This window comes from Myiozetetes cayanensis, unplaced genomic scaffold (assembly GCF_022539395.1).
Source record: "Myiozetetes cayanensis isolate MyiCay16 unplaced genomic scaffold, myiCay2020 scf6-25, whole genome shotgun sequence".
NCBI lineage: Eukaryota > Metazoa > Chordata > Aves > Passeriformes > Tyrannidae > Myiozetetes > Myiozetetes cayanensis.
Window position 1 is genome coordinate 43,278,354 of NW_026087853.1, and position 22,225 is coordinate 43,300,578.

Genomic DNA, 22,225 nt, shown 5'->3' on the forward strand with positions numbered 1-22,225 from the left:
AGTGCTGGGTGTTTATTATATATTACTGAGCCTTACTGCAAGATCAATCAGTTTACTTGATGAACACAATATCAATCCCTTCATTCTCATAGCACAGGATGAAAAAAAAGCACACACCAACACTATTAGTAACTTTCAGAGAGTTAAATGAAGAAACAAACTCATATTGCGGCCTCTGTTTAACCAGCTTGAATGAATAAAGAGGAAAATGAAAGCAGTGTAGAATTTGTTGAAGACCACTTCACTTGGAGAAGAAAACAAAAAAGGCAAATACAGATGCATTGTGAGAGGTCCATCCATATGAGCCTTATTAGAATGAATTTACATGAGCCCCAGGTTCAGTAGTCCTACAACTGCTGAAATAGCTTGGCTGTGGCAGTGAAGGTCCAGAGTGAAGGTCCAGGTAAGGTTTTTTAGCCATTTCTTTCAATCTATACAGTCATGCCAGAACTCCTGTCAGTTCCCAAATTAAATCAGAGAATCACAGAATGGCTGAGGTTGGACCTCAGCCATAGCATGGTCCTCTGGAGGTATTCATTTTAAACTACCTGCAAAGCAGGACCATCTAAAGCCAGTTGTGCAGCATCATGTCTATTCAGCTTTTAATTATGCTTGAGAATGAGACTCCACAACTTTCCTGGGCAACCTGTGCTAGTGTTTGTTCACCCTCACAATAAAAAAAGTGTTTCCTGACATTCAGAAGAAGTTCTTGTGTTTCAATTCGTTGCCACTGGTCCTGTTACTGGGCACCACTGAAAAGAGCCTGGCTCTGTCTTTGTTACTCTCTCCCTCAGGTATTTAAATAAATGTGTAAGATCACCCCTGAGCCTTCTCCAGGCTAAACAGTCCCAGCTCTCTCAATCTTCCCTCACAGAAGAAATGCTCCATTCCCTTAACCATATTAGTGTCTCTTCATTGCACTGTCTCCAGTCTGTCCATCTCTCTCATACTGGGGAGTCCAGAACTGGACACAGCACTGCAGTTGTTCCCTCACCAGTGCTGAGCAGAGGGGAAGGATTACCTCCCTCGACCTGTTGGCAATACTTTGCCTGATGTAGCCCAAGATACCATTACCTTCTTTGCTTCAAGGTGTCCTGGTTTCAGCTGGGATGCAGTTTATTTCTTCTCAGCAGCCGTTAACAGTGCTGTATTCTGGATTCAGAAAGAAAAAAAGAAAAAAAGCCAGGGAGGGACCATGGCCAGGACAGGTGACTTGAACTGGCCAAAGGGATACTCCACACCATAAAGTCATGCCCAGTATGTAAACTGGAGAAGTTACTCCGAAGGGGATGGGGGGACAATCTGGCTTCAGGAACAGGGTCTGGCATCAGTGAGTGGTGAGCAGTTTTATTGCGCATCACTTGTTTGGCATTTTATCCCTTTCCTTTTACTATTATTATTATTATTATTTATTTTGCTTTCAGAGTATTGAACTGTTCTTATCTCAATCCACAAGTTTTACTTTTGATTCTTCTCCCCATTTCATGGGGATGGGGAGCAGAGAGGAGGGTTAAGTGAGCAGCTACATGGGGCTTAGATTCCAGCTGGGCTTAAACCAGGACACATGGGAATGTTACTGTCTCATGTTCAACTTGGTGACCACAAGGACCTCCAGGTTCTTTTCTGCCAAGCTGCTTTCCAGCTGGAGGACCCCAGAAAACAAATATTTTACATCAACTTTGGAGAATCTACACAGCCTTTTTAGCCATTGTTTTTATAATAGCGTAATCCTGGGCTTTTCCATTGCCATGGATATTTATTGCATGAGTTTTGGAATAAAACAGCTGCTACCTTTGCAGCAATGGAGAGACATAGGCTCCTTGCACTGGAGGTTCAGAATATCCATCTCAGTGTCTGATTTACTGAGGAAGACCATATTTAACTACTGTAGTTATATTATAAAGCTACTGGTGAATTTAAGCTTAACAATGCCTTCTAGTAGAAAAAAATAGCTTTCAAATGAAGATTCCAAGCAGTTTCTAGGGCTCTTGGATATGACTCAGGACTGCTGAATATGACTTTGAAAGTAATAACATATTTTGTAATCACGTTAGAGGTATCCTCTTGTTGACCTAGTCCACTCATCATTTTCAGGATTTCATTTATGTTGCAACTAATGGAGAAAATATTGTGGTCTAAAGGTCAGCTTAATCCTACCTGGACTGTGCATCAAGTATCTACTGCAATTATTCTTTAAAAGCTACCAAGGTTTTGGTCTTGTTGCTATGAAGCAATCAGGGAAAAAGAATTTTATGATTCAATCCTAATAGTGGGAAATTAGGGACTCACTTCTAACAAAGTGATGATTTTGCATTAGAAACAAAGCTAATACTTCATTGAGCAAGACTTTGAGAAAATGAAACAGCTGGATCTGTCTGGAAAAAGGAACTAGTTGAAGTAGAATGGGGAAAAAAATGAAAATATTTACATTTGGAAGGAAGAAAAAGAATGTAAATATCACTATGTACATTTTTTGTTCCAAAGATCCTATTATCAAATAAATAGGAATGAAAAAACTCAGAAAAACAATAGTAGTTAAGATGTAGGTGTGGTCTAGGGCTAAATTTATACCATGAGTGTGCCACAATCTCATTTCCAGTTCGTTATCAGTCATAAAAAAGAAGGAAATGCACATCACTGTTTGCTCTTTGTGGGATTTAGTTTCCTGTCAAGTAAACTGTTCTCTGCTCACAGCTGTAAAATATTACATGCAGTTGTACTAAAATATATAGGCCAACCATGTGAACTAGGCTGCTACGTAGAATGGACCTGTCTGACCATGTTTTTATTGCTCCATGTTTTACATAAACTTTATTGGAAATGGCTTTATATTCCAATACTCATTAAAGAGGAAAATATTAAATAACAAGTGTACCAAGAAAAAGAGTTGTCTAGAAACTTCCCCATGTACTAATGACTCCCTTTTTACACTTACTTTTTTTCTGATCTCCTAATTAGTAAGATTTTATTTCATGCATGTGCTGTATCTGAGTGCGAAACCTCTTCTGTTCATTTTCTCCTTTGTGTAACCAACTGTTGCTGAGATGATTCTCAAGATCTCAACTCTACATGGCTCTATGTCGTTCCTGTTATTGTCAAAACTCAGTACCAGCTGCTAATATAAGAAAAGCTGGAAGGTCTCAGCTCTCTCCCATACAACTCAGTGCATATCAGCGGAAGGCATAGTAGATTCTTTCACTCTAAAAGCCAATGAAAAAAGGTTAGCAAAGATTATATTGAAATTTAATCAAAGGGATTGACAAATCAGTTTGAAAATCAATACTGTCATTTTATTAAAATATTATATCCTAGATTAAAAATATTTTCAAACTATTTTTGACTTCTTTTATTCTTCCAGGCCTTCATCAAGTCCTCAATAAAATTATCCTTAAATACTGTTTGTGGGAAAGCAATACAGATGAGATTTTTTTCCTGCCAGCTATTGAAGCAAGCCGCTTCATTCATACAAGTAATCTATTCAACTGAAACAGAGACGATTTGACTAAAACTTTTCCTCTTTGACTGATTTCTGTGTTCCATTTCCCCTCCCTTTCCTTCCCCTTTTCTTATTTGCTCTGTTCGATTGTTGAATCCACTAAAGAATTATTGCAAGAAATGTCAAACTTAATATGTTATGCATTTGAGGACATAATTCAGATGGCTAATTTTACACCGCATATTTAATGTGATCTCACAGAGAACTCTCTTATCTTGAACAAATTGCTCTCAGTTTTTAGACTTCCCATTTGTTCAGCTGAAGATTTCTGTGGTTTGTAAGGCTGAAGAGAAAGAACCAAGCAAAAGGAAGTTGAATTACATAAAGGCCATTTGCTTCCACTATAAAGAAAGCCAAGCTAGGGAGGCAAAAACCTCATGAGATTTCCTCTGAAGAAACTACCTTGCCATAGTAACCAAAGGTTTTTTAGAGCTAACAGATGAAAAAGTCAACCCTGATTCCTGAAATTTGGGGTATAAATCCTACCACCACTCTCATGCCTCTACACCAAAGCAGCACTAGAAGTCGTGTTTCTATTTGAATAAAGTTCTTGGCAGCAACTTAAAAATGCTTACAGCAGGCAGAACAACAGTGACACACCTGAAAGCCATGTCTTTCTCCCAGATTTCCATGTAGAAATGCAGTAGATGTGTAGTCATCAGAACGATATCACTGCAGTCTTTCCCATCCTGAGAACTAATGGAGCACTAACAGGAGTACAAAGATGCAGCAGAGATTTAAACAACGGCAGAAAATGTTCTAAATCAAGATAGAGAATGCTCCAGCATTTCCTCAGTGTTCTTTTTGTTTTCACTCTGCAAAAGCATGAAAGAGCTGTTCATTGTATTGGGTGCTGTGCCAAGGAAGAAAGTAATAAATGTTTTTGACCTTCTGTGGTTTGGGACTATAATACTTACGTTAAATCTCCCCTTGACCACATCACTGACCTCCAATGTGCTACTTAAAAAGCACTGAATCTTCAAACTGTTTTTTCCTGTTTAGTGCAGGAACAGAGAAATACTGCTGAATATGTTCCTCGTTAGAAATTACTAGTGAAAAGTATTATTGTCTCTATCAGGTCTGATTAAATGGGATTAGATTACTAAGAAGCTAACGAAAGAAAAATAAAGCTTTATGCCACATTTTCATTGGTACAGTACAATCTATATGATCTTCTGTAACCACAAGCTGTCTAAGCCTCACACTTACGCTGCCCTATATTAGCCAGATTTTAATGACTATGCTTGTGCATTTCTGCAACTACAAATTGTTTATGCAAAAATATAAACTCCATAAATTAAAGGCTGATTATCCTGAAGAGGAACACACTATAATGTTCTGGCAACAGATCAGAAGTTCTTTGCCTCAGTTGCATTAAACCCAAAAAATTTTCTCCCCTGTCCAAAAACCCACTCAGAAACAACAGAGGGTTAAGTGTTGAATTTTTAGCATGTAGTTATTGCTTACCACATCTGATAGACTAGCGGGGAAACCTCCAAAATTCAGATGTGCTTTTGATTCCAATGAATAGTATTCTGAGTAGTATTCTAAATAGTATTCAAATGTATGACAAATGTTCTATTAAAATCTATTGTAACTACCAAAAAAGCGCAAAGTTTTCATACAAAACTCCTTCAAATAAGTGATATTAAAAATGTGTACATATCAAGACTCTAAAGTTCTCTTTTAACAAGTGTGAAGGAATACAGTCTGGAAACTAGAAACCACTTCTACTTCCGTGTCATATCCATTGATGAATCTTATCGAGTTATCCCAGGCTTATTTGAGATGGATAAGCAGCAGGAAATAGAACTAGCTTTTAGGTTTTACTCAGTCTCTTCTTCTTTATTTTGGGGATATCTACACTGACAGTTTCTTTCAAGGATTCTATTGCCTTTGTCTTCCACACTGCACGTATGCTCCATCATAGGAGCTGGGATGTCTTTCAAAGTAAGACAATTAGGTTTCTGCCCAACAGAAAACTACAGGCAATAGCATAGGCATTACTGGGATAGGCAGTACTCCAATAGGCAGTATGAGTTAAGATCAAGATGTGCCTTGCTGCCCCTCACTGGCTCTTCTTACCTGTTAATACTTTAAACCTTGTGTATAGCTCTTTAGGCCGTACCTCTTTATATGCAAATACGCACCATCAGTCCAAATTCACACAAACATGATCAGTGATCAGATGGCATTCAACCAAGAAATGTTTAACACTGGATTTAGAAACAGGTTCATGTGACATAAATAAGCCAGAAAGGATATGGGAAAATTCTTTCAAAAATATATAATAAATAATTCTATCAACTCTTTTCCTGAACCTGAGAGAGAGACTGAAGGTCAATTTTAAACCACAGCTTTTTACTTGTACTACAGAGTAGTAAAACAATCGTTTTGAAATAAAATCAACAAATATTTCTATGTTTGAATGCAGCAGCTGTAAGTATGATCAAATCCTACTGCTATGCAGATTCATACAAAGAATTTAAGCATATTTATAAATATAAACCCATTGAAATTGCAATTGTAGCAACTCGTATGTTCAAAAGAAGAACATACAATTTATCTTTGTGTCCCTCTCACTTAGGATGGTCTAACTGCTTGCTCTCAATGAAATTAACTTGCCTAGGTATTAAAAGTAACTGACTTGAGGAGGTTTTCTAGAAAAGAAACAATTTTTAATGAAGAGCAATATACAATGAACAGACTTTTTCTTACTGCATTAAATCTTCTCCACTTAGAAAAATCTGTGAGAATCAGATACATCATCTTCAAGCACTTCATTTTCCATTCCTCAATTGTTGCCACACCTCTATGGAATCCTCATATGGTCCTACTCCTAATCCACTTACTAGAATGTTAATCAGAGTGTTAATCAGAGACAAAGCAATGGAAATACTTTTTTTTTTTGTCACTGGCTGAACTGCTACTCTTATTTCTTCTACTCTAGTTTAATCATCACCTATCACCTAGGAATACCCTCAAATAGATTTTGTATCTTCCAAAGCAAAGTAACATGTAAAAAAGTACTCTCTGAGCATTTACGTGTTGACCCTGATATATTCCTTCCAGAAAAGAATGACATCATTTTAGTTGATATTATGCATGCTTCCTATGGGAAAGTTTCCCATGGGCAAAAAGCTGAAGGCTTAGATTTATCATTCAAAACTTCTAAAATGGTCACATTTTGTGAATAGTCTCCAGCATTTTTCAGAAAATCTTAAGTAGATGGATGAAAAATGATTGAATTTTTGGCACAGCTTTTCTCTTGTCAAACATATACATCTAATTACTTCTCTTGTATAAAAATTATTACACTGAAACCTGAGGAATCTCAGGGTTTTTACTTTCACAGAGAAAAAGCAAGTTTCTTGGCAATTCATAACCTTTATGAAATCAGAAAGTGTTACTTCTGCAGAAATACAATGCCTTGTAACAGTGAGGCTTTTTTTCTAACTTGGAGTTTGAACACTGAGATGAAGACATCACCAGTGAATTTAAACAATCTCTCTCTGTGCGACAGTACATTAGATGAAATATCAGAGCAGTTGAGCCCAAGTACAATGTTCTGTACTACCTGCTGTTTACCTATCATTCATATTTCAAGCCTCTTCACAACCATCCTAGACTATTTCCCTTTGAATATATTTTCCTACATTGAAGGGATTAGTGCTGTGCAATTCCACTCCTTTCTCATTTTCTGTCACACAGAATTCTCTCCCCTCTTCAGCATCCACCATAGCAGAACTAGGAACCTCCTGCAAGTTTTTTTCTTAAGTGAACTGCAGAACAACAAACAATAACAAAACATTTACTTTCCTAGATCAACAATGTATGTATTTTAATGTTTTCTATTCGACACAACTTTGTATGCACTATTTGCACATCAAAATTCCAGGCAGACTTAGCCACTCCAGATAAGCCACTAACTCAGACACTAAGACTGGTAAACTGTCTCCAAGTGATAATGTACATACCTACACTAGGCAAGATAAGTACGTGAAAGAGGTGATAGAGAGGTTGGTTCTGTGGAGGCAAATGTTTAGAGTAGAATTTCTGCATATACTTCAACCACTCAGAACAGCTATGTGGGTGTAGAAAACCCAGTCATTTCATCATCTGCGCAGTTTATGCTTGGTAGTTTCTTGTGCCACATACTGACTTCTTGTAGGAGTAAAACAGTATTTCCAGTTAGGAAATGGGGGGAGAAGGAGGTGAGTAACAGTAGAGTACTATAAAATTAAATACCTGGTTAATGTTTGAGGATGGGCATTCTTTGCTTGTAATTTAAATAAGCTCATCAGAATGGCATTTTTATGTCATTCCCTTCCTCAGACTTCAACCTGTGCAGTTCCTCAGACACAGCAGGCCAACAGTTCTCTGAGGAGCCAGTATTTTGGCAGTTTATGGCGTCTAAAATGATGACAGACCGTTTTAACCTTTTATTCTTACTTTTCAAATAAAGTAAAATGAAAAGTGTTTGTTTTTTTAACTGCAGAATTTTCCATAGTATTGAGAGAGGTGAAAAAAGTAGTTTTCAATTCTTGGCTACTACTTGAAATGCTACTTAACCCACTAAATTTGTGAATAAGTTCACTGTTGTGCTCAGAAAGATGAGTCTTGGGAAATGTTTCCTGAGAAGTGTGTTTATATGGAAGAACTAAATAGTTCTTACATTGTAGACAAAGGGATCTAGAAAAATCCGAGACTAGTTCTTCAAAAAAGATTGAATACACATTTAGACTGCAAGTTTGGAAAGATTTTGCAAGTTCACCCAAAGCAATTCCCTGTTCAAACAGTCACTTCGGCACATAAGTGACTTTTCATGTTATTCTGATCTCTATCTTAAAAGTTCTGTGAGCATTATTTCTAAAGAAGGGCCTTCTTGCTCTCATTTTCAGATTCCACACAGACAAAGCACCTCTATCTCTTTGATCTTGTGTTCCTTAGTTTAAGATATTATTTTATGGTACTGGTTATCCTCCTGGTTCATGTGCAGAGAGCAGTATCACCTTTTCCACTTGTCTTTCTAAGCCAAAGAATGCAAATCCCTTCTGAACATCATACTTGCCCTTAACCTACCCCTATTACTAGAAACACTGAACGACACCTCCCAGGACTTTTGCCTTTTCTCATGGTTGTATATCTTGTCAGCAACTGATAGTTGTCCATTCTCTTACCCAAATTCTTCTGCTTTCTAAGCTGCACTAATTGCCCACTACCCCTGTGGCAGTGCCAATTCTGAGTTGTTTTGTGATTAGTCTCTCCATTAAGTGCTTTTTGCTACTGAACTGTTGAATATTATGTCACTTCTATTACTGCAGTGCCCAATGCAAATAAGCCTTCCTGTATGAGGTTCCAGTTCTACACCGTGATGAAAACAGATTACAATCTTTGTCATCATCTGCCCTACCCTTCACTTCCAAGGTGTTTCTTTATCTCTCTTCTCCTTTACCAGATTCTTCTCCACTTGACATTTTGCACTTATTCCCTTCTGAACGGATAGTTTCTAATGTAGCCCTATATATGATGCATTTAATTCAAATAAATCAGATCCCCCCACTGCCAAATAATTCCCTGATTTTCTAGAGAAAAAGACAAAAAAATTGTGTGACACAGCCTTCTGTTTGCAAAATCGTTGTTTGAGTGCATACTTGTCTCAATCTTCGAGTAGTCTTGTCCTTCAAGTTTGCTTTAAGGCTTTCCCTATTTCAGGTTGAACTAATGCACCTACAGATATGCAGTTATATCCCTTCCTGATAAAACCTATTTGTGTCTTTAATGTTAACCTGAGCACTGTATAATAAAAAGATGTAACTCAGACTCACAATTTTTTGCATGCTAGCTAACTAGGAAATCTGTGAAAGAAAGAGATGCTGATTTAGGGTTTGAATCATACAGAGAAATAGCTTTACTCCTGATCACATCCTCACTGCATGGAACATTTTCCCTTATAAACTTTTTGGTTTATGTGGCTAAAGGACCTCTTGGAATCTACTTTATATGTTCTTAACAAGGTCTATCTCCACTGGGTTTCTGTTGAGTCTTACTGTAGCCATGTCCAAGACATAGGGTATTTTTGGTAAGCAGACCATTTTCCATTCATTCTCAACCCTCTACTTATGGCAATATCTCTTCGGAGGTACCTATTATCTCTCCAGGAACAGAGTGCCTTAAATAAGTTTTCCCTTGTGTGAGATAGAAAATCCTGATGGTTCCAGAACATTTTAATTAAACAAGTGTCAGTGCTGTCTACATGCAAGGTTCTCAGCTTTCCTGCTCAAAAACTTGACTAATGAATCCCCATCCATTATACAAGAAAATTATTTTGTTTTCTCTCTCAAAACTGAAGTCCTTATTCACAGATTTCCTTTTGGTTATCTTCCCATTAATTTATAGCAAATGAAGCTGGCATAATTCAACTCACAAGTATTTTCTGTGATCAACTCTTCTATATTATCTTTGGAGCATATTTTATTATGCATCCAAACCAAGCTAAATAGCATCACCCCTTTCTAATTCAAGGAACAATACATGAAGAAACATGCCAACTATCAAATCTCAGAATTTCTAGGGTTCATCATTGTAAGTAACATTTATTTTCCAACACTTATCAGGAAAGACAAAAGTATCAATTATGCAGTTTCCAAAAGTATTTCCTAACACCATCAGAAGTCTGAAAACATCTCTACAGGTTTCAGTATTGTCCTACAATAACTTATTTTACTATTTTAAAATAGATTTACTTTTCATTTAAACCTATTCTACTTAAGCCATACTACTTCTTTTTTGTTTGCTTTTGTTTGTTTGTTTATATCTGATCACGTGCTGAGTGTGTAGCATTCCCCATCTGCCGGCTAAATGTAGCTGTTTAACAGCGATTTTTTTCAATGGCATACCTTTCAGTACCAGCAGTCCAGTCACGATCCTTGTTCCACCATGTTCCTCTTATCCTCAACCCGTCTAGTTTCAGTTCCCCCACCATCTCAACTTCCTCTGTTGTGTTACCAGGCTGCGGTGTTGGTATATAAATATTTGGTTTCACGCTCCCCACACCCAGTCTCTGAGGTTACATGGAGTTCCTTCAGCACCTCTACTGTTCCTTGTTTTCATCTGCATATTCCCTTTGCTGTCTTTCTGTCCAATGATCATATTCCTTTGCATTTTGTTTCATACTTATTTACTCGATTTAGACTTTTGGTGAGAAAACACTAAGCCTCAAGATCATACATCTCTCCCCACCTCCTTCCTTTCTTTTAAAATTTGTGTGTCTCGTTATCATTGCAGATTTCTCCAGGTAATTGGATTGAAGAAGATTTGGAGTAGGTCACCAAGGGATTTATCTTTTTTTCACACAGCTTATCATAGCACAATTCATAATCAGTAATATAACAGTATAATATAAACAGTAATATAACAATATAATGCAATATATCGGCTCTGCATGAGTGTTGAGGTTACTGGCAGAAAAACACTGTGGTGACAAGAAGTCTATAAGGCTCAGATATAACAGCAGAATATCCAGTTCCAATTTCAGGCTGGTTCCTGATCTATAGTTTTTAGACATGTGTCCAATCTTATTTTTTAAGTCTACTTTAAGGCATTTTGCAGTCTCATAGTTATACTTCCTCCAAATTTTTCAGCTCATTAATTCTTAGAGTACTTCCTTTACATCACAGTAAATTCCTCTCCTTCTATGGCATTCGTATGTGTCAGCTTTTGCTGTCATTTCATATTTTCCTCCAAAGTCCAGACCATAGTAATTTTTACTGGCACGCCTTACTCTAGAATTTTTGCAATTTTTGTGAGCCTTCAGCTTACAGAGAACATTAATCCTGCCTCACCAAACATTGTCTAAGATAATGCTGAATTTCTTTCCACTGTCATATCTGTGATTTACAACCTCATTACTGAATAAATCCATAGAATTTTAGAATTGAAATGCTCTTCCTGCTGACAATGACTTAAGCACTACTTGATTGTTTCTCCTGGTTTTAGTCATGTTTTGTTTCTTATAGTGTGGTACACCTTTTGGGGATGAGGAAAGATCTTCTACAATGTCTCTGTGTAGTGCATCATAAAATGATGCCTTGTTACATTAGGGGGAACACAAGCATTAACCAGAAAAGAACATATGACCTCAGTGTCTTGTAGAACATCAAATATCAGGTTTTGTTCTTGAGTTTGTTTGTTTGTTTCTGTTCAACTCCTTGACATGCAAAAAACTAGCAAAGGAGGTTTGGTACCTACAGAAACCAAGAAAGCACAATGAATCTCGAACAGTTGTTACTGTGCAATTATCCAAGGTTTCTAAAATTGCATTTCAAATCTCAAAACTTGTTCTTATCATAAAGTTCTGAATAATTATCATAATGAAGGCTGAAGCACAAATATTAGGTATCTTAATGAAAAGTAAGTCAACACTGGTGTGAGAAAATTGCCTTCAGCCACATTTGACAAAGGCCATTTGGCTTAGAAAAAGCAGGCCTATGGACTTGCATCAACCTCCAATTGCAGTGCTGATTTACAGATTAAGTTTCAAGTTTCTTAGTCTCAGAAAAAAGACTACAAATAGCAATTAATTTTCCTTTGCAGAGGCATTGTAAGAGGGAGAGTATTACAAAGGGCCTCTTTGTCCTTTACTCACAGAGCATTTTTTAAATGAATTTCCTTGCAGTTTTATTTATAGTGCATCCAGATCTGGAAAGGTAAATTCTAAGATACTTGCCACTAACTGTGCACTCATCAGCTGTGAAAAGACAAATGTTGCATCTTGAATTTTTTTTCTTCCAAACAAGTCCAACTTTTCCTTCATGTTCATAAAACCAGATTTGGTATGTGCTCCTCTGTGAATGTGATAGAAGGGAATATAAATCCTTCAACAGCTCTACATAGAATTTTCACCTGGTAGAGAATTGAGGGTTTGTTTGGTTTTTGTGTGTTGATTGTTGGTTTTGGTTTGATTTTTGTTTGTTTTGCTTTTAACGAAGAGCTATTCTTTTGGCTTACAAGTAATGGCATAGAAACTCGGTAACCTAATCTCTGGTTTGATGTGAGCAATAAAAATTAGTTGTAGAGAGAAAGTAAAGAGTTGTGGGAGAGAGGGAGAGAAAATAAAAAAGAAGGAATGTATGAGAATAAGAAAATCAGGGAGAGAAATAGTATGAAATCTTTCCAGTGATTTTTAATACTGGAGTACATTTAGGTACAAATAACTGTGCAACAGATACCAGAGCACAAGCACTATAAACGCCATTGTATATTTGACTTTTTTTGTTATGAGGGTGTACAGCTCACCCTCGAAATTACTTGAGGCAATTCAAAGGAAACATTGGCTATTAACAGAAATCCCAAGAAATCTGGGGAAGTTCCAAGACCTTTTTTTTATCTTTGCCAGCCATTTTGAAACAAAATCTACCAAAGAAGGGTGAAATCTGGCTCGTTTCTTCTGCCTGTATGGTTCAGAACCTTGCAAGATTATTTCCTTTCCTTCCTCCATTCAAGAATCTAGCTCAATTTTTTTTAAAGTATTTTTAGGGTGTGTTTTTACAAAGAATAAAAAGCACTAAGAAAATGACAAAGCATAGCTAAAAGAGAATGGAAAATTTTATATACAAGGTTTAACTAATAGCTCAAATATCCTCCTACATCTCTATTTTTGAAAGATGCTGGGCAGGGCTCGATTTCATTTCAATATTGTAGATCAAGAAAAACATTTTATTATAGTAAAGAAAGGGGAAGAAAAGAGGGAGACACAAGACTGGCTACATAGGGAAGTGCCTTCCAGTGAGGAAAGAAAATCCTTAAATAAATAAGTTTTAAGGCTCAGAGATTGGAAATAAAATACATAGTCCTATAATTTTAGACTACTGGTGGGGTTCTAGGTCAGTCTTATGTAGATAGAAACATAGTTCCATTTGCTGGTGGCTTAGTAGCTTCTATTGGTTGCTCCACCTATTAATGTAGCAATATCTATTTTAAAAAAACATATTTAAGGAAAAATTGAAACAAATTTTTTCTGTGAGTTTGCTGAATTTAGCTTTTGGAAAATTTTACACAGAATAGTTGGGTCTGTTTAAAGCATAAAACCATAACAGTTTATTGTTTTATTCAAATATCCATGCTTCTAACATGGTTTATTCCCCCCCAATTCTTCTAACACCCACAGACTTTACAGTTTCACATGGAAATGACTGTTGCATCAGGAGTATACCATATTCAAATCCTATGAGTGCTGCTAAAATTGTAAGAGTAACTGCAGCTCATATACGCTCAGTGAGTGGCTCTTTGCAGCCACGATTACCAACTATCCCACCTCCACAGGGCATCACCAAGCCCAGTGCAAAGCACAACTACCCCTGAAACTGCCAAGTTCCATGTAGTCACACAACTCCAGTGAAATAAATAAGTTGTCAGAGTTAAAGATAGGACAACGTTCGCCTAATATGCAAGTGGACTGCAAAAAGAAGAATGTTGAAAGACCTGGCAGGGAGAGAAGACAACCTGGGCTGATTCTGTAAGGAAACAGGCCGGAAACCTAGAGGGAAATTGCATTGTAGAATAAAAGGAATAGAAAAGCTCAGCTCTGTGTTAAAATAAATAAAAATTGCAGACATGTCCACACTCATACCATTTCACTGAAGACTTCCCTTTCTCCTGCCAGAAGCAATGTCCCAGTGGATGTACAGTAAATACATTCCAGAAATATAGTCACTCTACAGTGCAGCCTCACTGTCAGCTACCACTCCCTCATTTTTCCTCTAGTGAGTGTCTGGTTCTAAGCATTAGCCTACCACAAATAAGCAGTATTGTTAACTAATGCAAAGACTATGGTAATAACTCAACTGGAGAAGAGAAGATTCCAGGGAGACCTCATAGCAGCCTTCCAGTATTTAAAAGGGGTTTATAAAAAATAGAGACAGCAACTGTTTACACAGACAGATAGTGACAGGACAACAGGGAATGGTTTTAAACTAAAAAAGGGGAGATTTAGATTAGATATTATGAACAAGTTCTTTACTCATTAGGTGGTGAGGCACTGGAACAGGTTGTTCAGAGAAGTTGTGGCTGCCCCACCCCTGCAAGTGTTCAAGGCCAGGTTGGATGGAACCCTGAGCAATCTGTTCTAGCAAATGGCATCCCTGCTCATGGCAGGGGAATTAGAACTACAGGATATTTAAATTCCCTCCCAACCCAAGCCAATATGATTCTATGAAAATGAGGAAATAACAGCATTCATCAGTGTATAATCATAAATCAGTCTTAATGCATCAGTTCCTTTGGGAAGGCAGGAAAGCTCTAAAGTAAAAGTGATTTGTGTTGGTTGCACACATAATCCTCATAGAGACTGGGAGGTGTATAGCAGGGACCAAGGGACTGCAAGAGAAAAAGGTGTGGTCGGGGTTGAGGTTAAAGGCTAAACTGAATTCCTCTCTCTGCCACGTATTTTCTGCCTGAAAGTGGAGAAGTTGCTTGAATTAATATTTATTATTTTTTAAAACAAGTGAAGTCTGCATGTTAACTTCTGGATGTCTGAACTGCAGTTGCAGGTCCAGTAAAAAATAATCTCATTGGTTCAGAGCTGTAAGTGAGCCTGAAGTTAGAGAAAGCTAAACTTTGAAGGTATGAAGTTCAATCCACTCCTACACATTGTTAAACAAGATTTCCTGCATGTCTCAGTTTTGTCAGAACTACACTGTCTCAAATCAAGCTAATTATTTCTTTTAATCATAAAACCTCCTGGAGGTGATAAGATTTGCTTGTCTCAGGGGCCTTTGTATAGACAAACTACTGCTTTTGAAGCATCCAGGAATAGCAAAACACAAGTCATCTCTAAGGACATATCCTCTTGGTCATCAGACATAGTCCCTAAACACCAAATACAGAATAATGAGACATCAACAAAACACTGAAAAGATGCTTTTTAAGTGAGCACTGTGTCATGCAGTGAGTATGTCCTGCAGTAAGGGGTCCTTGGAGGATGAGGAGGAAAGGAATTATGTTATCATGCACTGGAAAAAAAGAATTGTAATCACATGTATAAAGAAGCTAAAATAATGGAACTGCAGATAAACCTGCTTCTGCTATTTCCTTCTTTTCAAATGTTTGACTTTGGGACTGTCATACTATTCTCTTCAAACTTCATGTCTATATAATTATCAGGGTATTTCCTTTTCTATTTAATTTCCAGTGGTTGATCTAATTGTTTCTTATGATACCTAGTGGGGCACCTAGGGATATCTATTGCCAGCTTAAAGACAGTGACAGTGGGGAAGCCAGCAAATAAGCCACAGGAAGAGAGAATGATGAGTTTTAACCTATTGAGATGAACATATTCATGTATGACTAGTAAGGGAAAGATTATAAAAAACACCCCAAAATCCCCCCTTTTCCTTGGAATTTCCATATTATTTATCAAGCTCACATTTGAGCAAAGCAGTTTATACCAGTCAAACTGGCTGCATCCTCTAAGAACCTCTACCAACAAGATAGAATTGGACACCACTTTCACTGACACCACTTTCATGCTTTGGAGCATCTCTCACCAACAAACTTTTTATCTCCCCCATCTTAAGCAAAGTACATCCTCTTATTAAAGGGCTAGAACTGCTCTGCCTGTCCTCAACCATCTACAGCTAAGCCTAAAAAAATTCTGATGCGATTTCCTCCTCCAAAGACCAACTTCACTTTGAGGCATCACTGCTGGGCAGAGCACCAGAGACCCTTTCGAATAAAAATGCCACTTTAATATCTCAGCTACATTTTTTTCAGACAGGATCTGGGCTCTTCAGAAAGTAAATCCAGTAAAAATATTCCTCCTGTACTACTCAGTATGAGGAAATCCTTGACATTTTCCAGTTCCAGCCTCCCATATCAACGGGGGAATGTCCTGACACAATTAGTGGGAAGTTTAATCTTAGGGAGTCACATGGAGCGTATCATGTGGGCCAAGAGAAAGAGAGAGAAACTAAGGAAGGTGTTGTAAACTATTAATAACACAATTTCATTCGAGTGCAAAACAGCTGATAGTTACTACACCAGATTCTAACAACTTTATCTTAAACTGATCACTATGTTGCAAGTACCACCAGTTTTGCCTTTTTAAGAGACAGAAATTTTATTTTAGTATCCTTCATATTTGATAGATAATGATTCACATGATTTTGCTGTTACCTTTTGACTGGCATGAAATAAACTAACTTATAATGCTCTTTGCTATCCATATCAGATATACCATATAATCTACATTTCAACTTTTAAAGTACCAAGTAAAATACAAACCACATCAGTTTCATTTTCTCTATCTACCAGTTTTACAGAGCAATATTTATTATATCGGTACTTTTAACGGACAACAATTGCCATTTATTTGGCAATTTGTCCTTCATCATCAATTGACTTTAACTTCAGGCTACATTTAAGGATAAATTTGTCACTGCAATACAGCAACTGCTTGAAAGCATATTGTTTTGACAATTGTTTATTTCAGATGAATATATGTGATAATTTAAGGAAGAAGAACACAGTGACTTGGAATCTGATCAGAGTTCTGGGTCCTGCTCTTAAATGCAAAGAAATGTCACATAGTTACAGCAAGTTAGTCATCAGCATTCTGTATGCAGTTGATTTAATCCTGACTAAAACCAAATACACAGGCAAATGGGCAAAAAATATGGAGAACCCTTCTCAGAGTCATGGGCAGGATGCAGAGGATGAAATTAGGTCTGCTGTTAGTCATCTGCACCCCAAAACTTCACTACCCATTATTCAACAGCTCCTTATTCATGGGTGGCGATTACTACATTTCCATGGCATAAACCTCCTCTTCCCAGTCACACCCTGAGCTGTTTTTCTCACCCAGGGAATAAGCCACAAGCAGGTTGCTTTGCTGTTTTTCTGGTTTCAACAGTACCTTATTTTGTAATGCATTATGTAATTATTGCTTCTTTCTGGCTTTTCCCGTAATAATTTTCCAGTTAAAACCAAAAAATTGAAAACATTTTCCCAAACAAGTTTATGATGCATCGAGTGGGAAAAAAAGAGAAAGTATGTAGAAAACAAGTGATTATTTCCTCAAGTGCTAAAGATGCTAACTGGTCTTTTTCCACTGCAAAATATTTTAAAATTAAATTTGCTTTACAAAAATACAAAACTAGCCCCCAGATACATGCATAGACATTTTTGTACCTGCAGTCCTTATGCTATTTTTTTCCATGTGCTTTTGGTGTCCTCTTGTAGGCCTGTACATTGTTTTCTGGCTTGCATCAGCAGATCAAAGCATGTGGTAGTCCACTCAGAACAAAATCCAGGGTGATTTAACTCTTGCTTTACTCTTCTGATTACTCTATCAATGAGTCCTAGAAAAATAGCATCTTAGATTGTTATTTGCATGCAAACTTTTGTGGAGATATTAGGCATACTACATTTTTAAACAAAAGTAAATAAATACAGAAAATTACATACGTGTCTTTCATATAGAGTTGGAGTATCAAGGAGACAAGATTTGAGAGTGCTTGATCCAGCGAATTAATATTTCAAAAGCTGCCGTTTGCCAAAACAGTGTGTGTGTGTTAATTAGGACCTCTCTGTTGTTATTTTTAATCTTGACATACCTGCAGTTAAATGCCAGGTAGATAAAATATTACTGCATGCAGTTGCAATTTCTGTTCCAGTTTTCACAGGTGTTTGGTTTGTCTGATTTTGTGCAAATACATTGTGTTAATAAAAAACATGAAAGACTCCTAGAATAGAGTAAGTGTTCTAAAGAATAATTTCTTTACAAATTTTGTAAGTACTTTAAGGGGAATCCAAAGCCCAGAATGCTCCTGTTTGCTGCAGCAAGAGCTGCCTTTGCAAGGAGGAAAGTAAAACTAAAGGCAACCCAGCAAGCTGAGGCATGTTACTTCTTATGAGCTGGTTATGGTGATCTTGTAAGAGTAGCATTAATAACTGAGAAGTTATTAATTCAGCTGCCTCTGCCTGCTGTGACGCTGAGCAAACCTCCTACTTTGTAACTCCACACTCACATCACAGGAATGTTTCCAGTACTAGCAGAAGATCAGACTACCCATAAAGACAGCAGTGGTCTGCTGGCTTTCCAGCTTGCATAACTCGGCTTTCCAGAGATGGAGGAGACGTTTTTAAGCAGTTTAAATTAAGGGAATCAGTGTTTCTAAGTTAACAAGCACCAAGCCTGGGGAATTCCCTGCTGTTCGGTTTCCATACAGTAACTCTTACTCGCTTCAAGAGCCATTTCACAAAGTACTTAGGCTGAGATTTACCTGAAACTGAGAATTAGAACAAGCACTGCTAGTGTACCTCTTGAGCACACTATGACTATAGTAAACAGGCAGAATGTTTTTTGATTGCAGAATAGTTACCTAAGTGAAGCAACAAAGCCACTATTGTATTTAAAAATCAGTGTCGATGTTCTCCTTGGAGCCATTTTAAGAAAAGATATATTTTTTTTTATAAACATAGCTCTGCCTCAGTCTAATTTTTATATGTTCAAGTGAAAAGGGTATATCATTGTCCGTTTACATACAAATCATATGGACAGTATGCAGGTGGGAATTTTTTTCGATTTACACAGGGGGATTTTTTTTTTTTTTTTGGTTCTGATTTCTATCAAATGACTACTGCAGGCTTAATGTTTCATAAACAAGAAATTCTTTCTCTTCTTCTGTTAAGCAGCACACACATCAATATACACTCACACAGACACAGCTTTCTGTTATAAACTTTTCCAATAAAATTATACATACAAAGAAGTAGATATAATCTTGATTTCTTCAGATCATTTTTGCTAAAAAACTCTAGTTAAGAAGTTTCCAGAAATTCAGTGAAAATACCTAGGACCATATAGCTATAACAAAAATTATTCTGAAATAGACAACATGACAATAGACAACCTCATATTTGTATCATATCAACATTTAAAAATCTTTAAATTTTACTAGGTAAGATTTATTTATTGTGATACAAAGTGTGTTTTTTTTTTCATAAAACATAGTTTGCATAACACAAAGAAGTATTTGGACTTTGTTTACGGAGCTATTCTGTACCAATTTAAGAATTATTTTTGCAAGCAAAAACAACTGGGAAAGTCCTCTGAGAAAGAGGAGTTATCTCTTCCTTAATGCGCATTCTTCAATTTACTGTTGGGAAAAAAACTACTGGTTTGCTAAATTGCTCTCTTTCTCAGATAGTACGTGCATGAATAACACTGGCATGCCATACAAACCCTGTATTTATTCAGGGTATTTTCTGCCAGTAGACAGACAGACCAAAGCAATAGTCAGTCAGCATCACATTCTCCAAGCTTACTCAGAAGATAACCAGGCACCTTTGGAAAAGACAAGACAGTTAACTGACTCAGTGAAAATTATCAGATTTCCAAAAATTGTCTCCCTGATGTAATAGAAATGCCTTTAAAAGAACAAATGAGTCATGTTGCTATAGCAGGACAACGTTTGCGTGCATTGTAGCCATGCAGTATAATCATGGAAAACTTTGTGACAGGGGGATAATCATTCTCATGTAACTCATGCATGCAGGCTTTGCTATTATCTCAGTCCAGTTCCTCACAATCCAAGACTTCTCTTGGCTTTGCTTGCTGTGAGCTACCACACACAGCATGCGACAAGTTCCTTCACTGACACACATCTCATCTCTGGCCAGGATTATTCTACCCAGAAAAAAAGATAGTGAAGCCACAGGATGCTGCATTTCCTTTGGCACTTTCAAATGTTAACCTCTCTATCACTATGCTTAATAAAGAAACATCTGTAGAAAGTGACACCAATCATGTAGAAGACAACATTTTCCTCTTCTCCCATCGAGTATTATGACAGAAAGGAAGAAAATAAGATATTTACACCCTTCTTTTGCAGGAGACATTGCCTCTGAAACACATGCTGCAGGCAGGAGGGTTATGTCTACTTTCCCTTGGAAATACTTGGCCCTTCCTTTCTCTAAGAGTTGGAAAGGCACAGCCCTTATGCATTGTTAGACAGCAAAACCAAGAAATGTGTACCTACATAGAACCAGACCAAAATAGACTCAGACAAACCAGGCAGGATTCAGGGGGGTCTCAGCTCAAGGCTGTGACTGCCCACAATCTCAGCATTCCACGGCTGTGTCAGTCAAATGATTTTGGTTTCTGCTACTGAATATGCTTGGAAAGTCCAATTGCAAAATACATTATGGGATCACGAGAGCCAGAAAGTTATCAGATTTCTTATCACTGATGGGAAATATTAATTACTGTTCACCCAGTACTTACTGATAGTAAGATAATTTTTGTTTATAGGAAGTAATAATTAATAAGCATAGGCTTATTCCTGAGACCATGACTCCAGGGTGCCCTTCCACATGATATGGGTAGAGATAACCCAGTTTACCCTCTGGTCTATCTATGGCTTTTTTACTGGAAGGGTGAACCCTTGTCAGAAGCAAGCACTGATCCAAGGTTTCCTGCTGTCTGAGCAAGGCTAAGTGTCAGATTTCCTTTCAGAGAAATGCATGCTAAAAACTCCACCACCACTGAGCTGGAATCCTGAATGAAAGGGCAAATGGGCCTCTGAACTCTAGAAAAGGGTTTCTTACCAGGAATTTCAGGTTTCCATATACCTCAAGTAATGACTAAAGTAAATTCCAAGCCCAGGAAAAAAGGCAAGATTTAAGAATTACTTCTCTACTTGCTTCTGTCATTCTGCCTTGAACAACCAGACTGGCTTCCAGCCCAGTCCTCCATGTATTGCAAGAAGCTTAACATCCATATGCTCCTTTTTTCATCTGAGACTTCTGTCATTAGCTTCCATGATTTTCAGTGATTTTGACAGTCCAAAAGACTAAGAAATCCCAGGACGTGAATTAGGATTATAAACCATGCACCAAAGTCTCTCTCTTCCTTCTGAAGGAAACAGTGAATTGAATTTCTTTCTTTGGAAATGCATATTCTCTCAAAATCTGCAAGCCAGAGTGTTGCAAGTCAAGAGGTGTCTCATTTGCCTCTTCATAATGTTAAGATGCTGGATGCCAAAAAAAATACTTCTGCATTCGAAGTTCACCAGGCAAGACCATTACAATAAGAACCTGATGAAAACCTGTATTCTTCCATTATTTGCAGCTATCATTTACTCCACAAGATTCCACTGGAATGAGAAACCTCCTTGCATGCACCTCTGATCACAGCCTGAGGAGCATCACATCCTGTTTTCATGACGAATGGGTTCTTCCTCTTTATGTCTTTGAGAAGGACAAAAAGAGTTTCTGAGCCTTGTCAGCTGCCATGCAACACTCTGTTTCCTTCTTCTATATACACATTTACTGGCAATTTCAGATGAGAAATCCAATAACATCGTTAGAGTGTAATCTGATTAGGATGTGATAGACCTATTATGGCAGCAGAAAACACAACATATATGCAGACAGACACCAGCAAATGTTGCATTACTGTCCACGTCTAAAAAGTAGGTGAACTGGGGCAGCACATTTCGTCCTGAAAATGAGTTCTGTTTGTTAAAATGCAGCTAGTCCAGCATGACATTAAACCAGTGGAAGTATTAACTCATCTCTCCTTCTGTGCCCATGTTAATAGTGAGCTGCAGTCAGCATTTCAAATAGTTACTTTCAAAGGAGACGTGACATGCATAAAGAGGAACTATTAATGTTCTACTTTCTTTGCTTATAGCGAAACTTCTTGATTTCACTCAGCTTGCCTAACTT

At 37.3% G+C, this 22,225-nt stretch overlaps 1 protein-coding gene across 1 annotated transcript in view; it reads right to left on the reverse strand.

Moving 5' to 3' along the window:
- The window catches only part of CD44 (CD44 molecule (Indian blood group)), a 97,082-nt gene that overhangs the window by 69,665 nt on the left and 5,192 nt on the right, over positions 1–22,225 (reverse strand). Inside the window, exon 2 of the mRNA XM_050336550.1 lies at positions 17,684–17,853. Coding sequence (XP_050192507.1) covers positions 17,684–17,744 — 61 coding nt within the window. The 5' untranslated portion in view covers positions 17,745–17,853. The remainder of the gene's footprint in view (positions 1–17,683; positions 17,854–22,225) is intronic.